Consider the following 8,240-nt stretch of genomic DNA (forward strand, 5'->3'; position numbering starts at 1 on the left):
GCCACCAGCAAGCGTGCGCAGGAACCACCAAGCAAGCTTAATGTTCTCCTTAATGATCTATAACTTGACGTGCAAATCACCTTCAGGTACTGACGATAAGCGGTAAAAATTATAAGGTTATGTTTGCGTCACGCAGACTGGAGAAGCAAAGCACTAGTGAATTGTTTATTTGACGATACCTGGCAGTGACGAGCCGTAGAATCGTCGGCCATATTGTACAGAGCCAGTGAGCCTCCCACCTGCTGATATCACGGTAAGTTGTTGGTATTCTCCTCTTTGGGCGCTCCCACGACCATTAAAGACCTGATTTTGTAAAGCTAATATCATAATGTCTATGTGATAGTGAAAAGAGTGGAGGCGAGCGGGTTTCGAGGCGTAGGAGACAGACAGACGCCGCTATTATGGTGATAAGAGTAACAGCTGTTGCTTCTGCCAGCCTGCCTTTCTGCCTGCCTGTCACCGCTCGTGTCTCTTCTTAACGCTGCATGTCAACCGCTGCTCTATTTGTGCTCTCATATTTATAACTGCAAGAGTAACCATGTCAGCTGTGCACTCCTTCCCTCCCTCCTTTCCAACGTCAAATTCACTGATGTAAAGAGTTATTTTGATCGAGATCCAAATGAAAATGCTAATTCTGCGTCCCATCCCTCCCTCTATCCCTAACTTCTCTCTTATACCATAACTTTCCCTCCCTCCTTCCATCCTTCCCTTCCTCTCTTTCCTCTCTCTAAACTGGGCAATGTTTTACCTGACACAAAGGCCAATTTCCATCGAGCTACAAATTAGAATGCAAACCGATACTGTGTTAGATTTCCAAGCATATTATTAAAGCAAAAAATGTTGGTTATCTTATCAGAGCGAAGCAGATAAGAAGGGTTATTCAGAGGATGGGTTGCCGGTGACCATATTTTTTCACGTTATCACCAAATGGGCGGAAAGTTACCGTCATGTTATCCATTCCTTGTGGCCTTGGGAAAAATACTGCCTTTGAAGAACCACTTTAATCACACCTTGCACCTCCTGCACACTCAGCCACCCCAGCGCTGGCGATAATATCAGCACCTCGAGGTTAATTGAGTTTTTTTCTTTTTTCCTTTTATATTTTCCTGCTAATATCTTGATATCTTGTAGTGCCAAAAGAATGTTCTGAGATCTAACATTATTTCTCCTTCAGATTTTTTAAACATCTTTGTAATGTTTTGTCTTCTCTCTCTCTCTCTCTCTCTCTCTCTCTCTCTCTCTCTCTCTCTCTCTCTCTCTCTCTCTCTCTCTCTCTCTCTATCTATCTATCTATCTATCTATCTATCTACCTATCTCTCTCTCTCTATCCCGGGTTAGGTAGCATATAATTATCTACTCCCTTCCTCCCCTCACTGCCATCACCATGACCACCACCACCACCACCATGCGGGCAGCTCGCTCCCACCCTTCTCATCCCCATACATAAAACAAGCAGCAGCACACATGTCTACCTCCACCAGAGCACGCATAGCCAGGTTAAAAAGTACTGTCCACGGTTTCAACTACTCCAACACGTCTTTTGTTACCAGTGACGTCTTTCAAAACTGTGCCTTAACTCTCTGACAGTTAATGACGCTCTTCTTACTTCCTTTGAGTCACCTTAGGCAGTCAATAGATTCTTCTCGTCCTTTCTAATTGGCACCATAAAAAAATAAAATACTCCATCATTATTAGCTTTTGCTGTCAGTGGTGTTTTTTTTTTTTATTATACACTAAACTTGTAACTTAACATTTAACTTGAGAATTCACTGCAGTCAGAGGGTTAAACTTGCACCAGAACATTTAAATAATACTGGTGAGAAGGCACAGCAATCGGGGAGTTCACTTGCCTTGGCGGAACGTTACTAGTGTGTTTAATTCTTTGCCATCAGCTTGGTACACCTTTCCCTAATTACCAACCACTCTGAGACATCTTTACTTGTTCTTCAGCCACATCCAATCTTTGAATTGGGAAGAAATATCAGAATCTATTGTTTTTCATCGCTAACTTTCTTGTACTTGTTTATAAAGACCTCACGCATTGCTTCTGGTGCTGCTAATTGCTTCATGTCGCAGTGAGTGGGCCAAAGGTGCTTTCATGATCCCAGTAATAGATTTAAAAATTGTTCTGTATCATCGGTGGAAACAAAAAGCCATGACGACCTGACTAATCATATCTATGGCCTTAGGAATTATGCCCTATAGCGTGACAAACTCTGGTATAGTGCAATTTGTAGTAGTCTTAATAAAGGATATTATTATGGTCATTGTAGTAGTAGTAGTAGTAGTAGTAGTAGTAGTAGTTGCTGTTGTTGTTATTGTTGCTGTTGTTTGTGTTGGCATTGTTGTTGTTCTGGTGGTGGTGGTGGTGGTGACAGATTCCTAACACGCCCTCCTCTCTCCCTCCTTCTCACAGATGATGGCGGCGGTCAGTGTGGCGGTGCTCGGCTCCCTCCTCTCCTCCCTCGCGGGCGCCTCCTTTGTGGATTCTGCTGCCGTGCGTAACCAACCCATCGTAATTATATTCTCTCTCTCTCTCTCTCTCTCTCTCTCTCTCTCTCTCTCTCTCTCTCTCTCTCTCTCTCTCTCTCTCTCTTCTTTTGTGGACCAGACCCCTTTGTCTCTGAGCAGGGGAGATTATTGGAATAAAAGTCGCAAAATCAATCTCGCAACATAATGACGCCTAATCCTGATCCTAATATGCTGTAACTGGTTCCCTTCAGTCTTTTCAAAAGTGGCCTAGTGCAGGTTTAGACTACAGTTTATGAAGACATCATTGAATATAACAGAAAAGAGAATGTTAGTATCAGTGGTTATATTGCTACCTAGAGAAGTTGTTTATGATTGATTATTAAAATTGTCTAGGGTTACTCAAATTTAGTTAAGAGTCATGCTGTTCTTTAAAATCGAACAGTCAGTAACAGGCTTTGAAATGTTCGGATTTGAGAGAGCTATTGTATGAACTGATCTACTCACTTTCCGGATAACGTTTGTATGGACTGCTGTGACGTCTTACAGGGAGGAGCACCCGTGGACTTCTCCGATGCCTTCCTGCGGGAGATGGTGGCCAAGATGGGCAGCGGCATGGCCGACCCCGCCAAGGACTACCTGGACGTGCCTTCCCAAGGGTGAGTGGCTGCACTGCACGACCAAGGTACTCCACACACTTCTGACACCCTCGACGCAATGGTAGATAGGACACATCTCTGACACCGCGATGCAACTGTAAACAGGACACATCTCTGACACCCGCGACACAACGGTAGATAGGACACATCTCTGACACCGTGACGCAACGGTAAATAGGACACATCTCTGACACCACGACGCAACGGTAAATAGGACACATCTCTGACACCCGCGACACAACGGCGGAGAGGACACATTTCTGACACCCGCGACACAACGGCACGCAGAACACTTTTTTGACACCCGAGACACAACGACGCTTGGACACTTTTCTGACACCGTCAACAATAACAGCACGTAGGACACTTAGGCTTGAATAGTAGGACTTAAACTTCAGACATCACCAACACGTGCCATTACTGTTCATTAGTTCGAGTCTTGGCAACTATATTAGTTTACGACACAGCGATTGCTTCCCCTCTGCCATCTAGCGGTAAGATTTTGAGGTAAACTTCCCCTCTATTAACAGCACCTCTACAAGCTTCTGCGCAAGTGCTAAAATGACCTGACTAGGTTTTCATATAACTGGTTGTTTTATCATTTGAATCTGGGTTTGAATGGCGGTATTTTGAGCAAATGATGACCCAAGTTGACGTAAGCTGTACAGGAAAAGATAACCTTGACTCCATGCCAGCCTCCATCAAGATCTAAGGGCAGGAGTGGGTGGCAATTCTTCACAAGCCTCCTTCAAAACGTGACGATGCAACAGTCAAGTAGATTAATGTAACAGGAGGGTCTTGCTGCTGCCAGGCGCCCATAACGCTCACAAAACATACAGAAAAGAGTAATGGAGGTCAGAAATTTTTTTATTGTTACGTTAGTGAACTTGAAAAGGTTTCCGTTAAACAGTGATTAGTATTGATTTTAAACTGATTTATAAAAATTCCAAAAGTAATAGTTTTCTTTTTGAAAGAAAACGTTTTCCAAAGAAAGATATAACCAATTTTTGCGTAAGGATTTCAAATCATAAAGTTTTGTAAGACGGAGATCACTGAATTAGAGTCTAATATGACAACAGGAGAGAGAGAGAGAGAGAGAGAGAGAGAGAGAGAGAGAGAGAGAGAGAGAGAGAGAGAGAGAGAGAGAGAAAGCAGACCTGACGCGACGTTGCATCTTACATCTTTCCTGTGTTTTTATGACATTTTTAGACTTAGTATGTCGAATGCTTTACACTCGTTACCAATTGTTAACTTGTCGGCGGTATGAGAGTGAGCGCGCCCGCCAAAAAAGAGCCTCTCCTTTCTTTCCACAGCCTGCGATCACTGGCAGAAGGCATTTCCCCCAGAGCCATGAAGGACATGCCCGACATATCCCTTCCCCTGGATTACGACGCCCTGGAACACAGCCCCTCCATCCGGGACCAAGAGTATCTGTCTCACTCCTCTTTGCTCGGCAGCATCCTCGGTAACTATGGTATGTAAGGGTTTATGAAGCAGTGGTGTGTTTAGCTTTTAACGACCACTCTTACGCTTGTCCAGTGGTGTGTTTAGCTATCAACGCCTACTCTTGTGTTTGCCCTCAGGATGAAATTGCCACTTTTCACCCGAATAATCAATTTGAAACTCGTAATACCAGTCAAATGAGTTTCTTCCTATTTTGCAATTCCAGTATCGATGTAAAACAGAAAAGAGAAAATTATATTACAAGACGAAGAGGGTGATATGCGCATTATAATATAGAAACAAGAGAATATCTAATTTTTGTCAAATCTCTAGCGCTGCTTTCCTCTTTTCATAAACATTATTTTCATCCATGCAATGTAATTCTACAATAAAACCAGACCTAGGTATACAGGAAAACTATACCGATGTTTTCTTTTTATATGATCTTAAATGTGCATCGAGGCACCACACTGATCATGACGGAAGCAAGACAAACCTAAAGACTGAACTGCATTCTGAAACGTTTCGAGGCCTCATTTCAACTATTTTCAACACGCTCTTGTTGAAGTTCTTGGGATTTTCAAACGCGTTTTCATAATTCCGATGATAGTTTGGAAACGAGTATGTATCGTCGATAGGAACAAATAATCTATGAGAACCCGAATGATTATGCCTGTGATATTTGAAAACACATGGGGAAGTTATGGGGATTTTCAAACGTGTTTTCATGATTACAGTGATAGTTTCAAAGTGATTCTGCATCGTCGATAGGAAAAAAAATAATCTATGAGAACCATTATCAATGTTTTCTGCAATTTTTGAAAAGCAGTCCTTATGAGAGCCCAGAGCTTCAGAACACGGGCCCTGGTGCTCTCTGCGGAATATGCTTGTTGTTGTCACTTCCTTCTAGTAGCTATATACACTTGAACATACCTAAATATATATGAGAGCCGATCATTATAACTAAACAGGTACTTGATTCTCCTGAAACACTAATGAACACTCTCATAGGCTAAACAAAGAAAATGAGAAAATGTAACCATAACAAAACATGGCAGGATCAGGAAGGGTAACTTAAATATCTTTTTATAAAATACGCAACACTTGTCTAGAGTGACTTCGATGCGGTGACTAGTGCTGAAGAGATACATGATGTGTCTGCCTCCACAACACAGGTGCGTAGATATACCAGAAGCTCTCTAAAAATTTTGCAAGATCCAGTAGCTTGAGAAGTGACTATAGTCAACCATTGTTGTCGTAGCCCAGTCCCCCATCTTGCATAAAAAAAAAAGCATGATGTCCGTTTTTTTTTTTTTTTTTTTTTTAGCTTCCTCAAATAACATCCATTTTGCAGAAGAGAAACTGAAGCAACGACCAAACCAGAATGGAGTGAAGGGCACCAGTGGAAGCAGCAGCGGCAGCACCTCCAGCACCAGCAGTGGTAGCAGCAGCAGCAGTGAGGGCGTCCTTCCTGCTTACTGCAACCCACCTAACCCCTGCCCCCTCGGCTACACAGGTGATTCACTCAACACTAGCCACGTATCACAAGCCTGAGAGTTCTGAGTAAGGTCTCGCTGATGCATTTCGTCTGTTTTGTCATTCGTAAGACAAGCTTGAATTCACTATGCTGATGAAGGGGGACGTGCGATTTTTTTTTTTTTTTTTACACTTTCCCATTTAGATTATATATATATATATATATATATATATATATATATATATATATATATATATATATATATATATATATATATATATATATATATATATATATATATATATATACACTTTAATCCTTCTGTCTGTTAATCGTCTTCGCTTCCTAGAAGTAAGCACACTCGCCTCATCACCACAATCCTCCCTTAATTGGGACAACGATCACAAATCCTCCCAGTGGGGCTCGGTGTAAGGCGATGCCAACACAAGATCCATCAGTAAGACGCTACACATCATTAGTGTTGTGAGGGAGGCCGAGTGTACGAGTGTGTAGGATGACGGTGCGGGGGTGGCAGGAGTTGGAAAGATCTTAAAAGATACTGATAAAAAAAAAAAGACACAAAAGGACATACAAAAGGAATCAATATCGGGAGAAAAAAAAACACTCATACGTAAAGTAAGAGTTAAACTGGTCAGAATAATGAACAGGAAGACAAGATGTAAAATATTATAGATGATAAAAGCTGAAGATTTTAAGGAGTAGATGATTAATGAAATAGAGGTAGATGAATGGAATAGAATCAATAATAAGGTTATTAGTACCGAGTCAGAAGGAAGCTTTAAGAAAAGATTGGACAGATTTATGGATAAGGATGATGAAATGAAAATAGGTGATTACTTTTTTGTTATACAGAGACTGCGACGTGTAGGCCTGATGTGACGACTTCTTATAGCTTACCTTATCTTATATTCTTATGGTCTAAACCTGACAGAGAGAGAACTTGGAGGAGGAGGAGGAGGAGGAGGAGGAGGAGGAGGAGGAGGAGGAGGAGGAGGAGGGGAGAAGGAGGAGGATGGATAGAGATAGGGGTGTAGATCAAAGGTAAAGACAGATACGGAATATTGGCAGGATTTGGGTAGGAACAAGGGAATTAACAGGGACGAAGACAAGGACGAGGATAGGCGGGAGCTTAAGGACAGGAACAGAGGCAGAAGTACGTGGGAGTAGGGCAAGACAGAGAAGTGATAAAGACAGAGGCAGGATGAAAGGTTAGATATGAACAATAATGAACAATAATAAGGATCAAGGACTGAAATATGGACGAGGAGTAGGAGGCTGAGGAGGAGGTGGAGGACTGGGAACAGATCTAGGTGCAGGGGCAAGAACTGTAATAAGGACAGGGGCAGTGAAAGGGGTGGAGTAAGGGTGTTGACAAAGGAAAGGATAAGTTCAGGAGATATGACAGGGAGACGGGAAGGGAAGGATAGAGAGAGGGATAGAAATTAAAAGTAAAATCGGTGCCAAGCTATTTGCTAGAAATCTGCCTGAGACCGTAGAAGGGAGGTGACAAAAAAAAAAAAAAAGTAATAAATAAAAAAAAACTCACTATTTAACTAACTACCTACCTACCTACCTACCTACCCTAACTAACTAACTGATTAACTATCTAAATTAATAGATAAATAGATAAAACAAGCAACTAATCATCTACCTAAGTAACTATGACTTTTTTTTCTCAGTTATTCACACGTATCTATTCAATGATGAAAACAAAGTGAAAGAAAATACCCCGTTCTCAAGTCAACAATCTAACTGCTATTGTTTCTCAAGGTATAAATTTGGAGCATAATTACGACAGACGCCACCACTGACAGCAAAGACGTGATGGCATGGTTCTATTTTGGTTCAGTACAATCATCTAGTGCTTCTCAAATGAGGCAACGAGCACCATATTGCCGTTAAGAGTAAAAAAACGTAACTACGGTTTGCTAGTTTGCCTCGTTTGGGTGCTTAATATCACCACTTTTCTATTCATGTGACTTATGACGTGTTTTTCTCCGCGGCAGCCAGCGACGGGTGCCTGGAGGACTTTGAGAACACAGCCGCCTTCTCCCGAGACTACCAGGCTGTGCAGGATTGTATGTGCGACACGGAGCACATGTTCGAGTGCACAGATTCCACGCAGGACTCCGAGATCACAGCCCTGGCGCGATCTATACAGAACGAGGGTG

At 42.1% G+C, this 8,240-nt stretch overlaps 1 protein-coding gene across 3 annotated transcripts in view; it reads left to right on the forward strand.

Annotated features, from left to right (window-relative positions):
- Nucleotides 1–8,240, forward strand: part of LOC135106940 (neuroendocrine protein 7B2-like) — a 10,328-nt gene continuing 2,088 nt past the window's right edge. For 2 of the 3 annotated variants that reach the window (XM_064016393.1, XM_064016395.1), the window contains exons 1-6: nt 1–253; nt 2,417–2,497; nt 3,019–3,128; nt 4,442–4,602; nt 5,926–6,087; nt 8,076–8,240. The exon at nt 8,076–8,240 is cut by the window's right edge and continues 38 nt beyond it. In XM_064016393.1, the coding sequence (XP_063872463.1) occupies nt 2,417–2,497; nt 3,019–3,128; nt 4,442–4,602; nt 5,926–6,087; nt 8,076–8,240 (679 nt within the window). In that variant the 5' untranslated portion in view covers nt 1–253. The remainder of the gene's footprint in view (nt 254–2,416; nt 2,498–3,018; nt 3,129–4,441; nt 4,603–5,925; nt 6,088–8,075) is intronic. The other variant, XM_064016394.1, reaches the window with a different exon arrangement.

This window comes from Scylla paramamosain, chromosome 14 (assembly GCF_035594125.1).
Source record: "Scylla paramamosain isolate STU-SP2022 chromosome 14, ASM3559412v1, whole genome shotgun sequence".
NCBI lineage: Eukaryota > Metazoa > Arthropoda > Malacostraca > Decapoda > Portunidae > Scylla > Scylla paramamosain.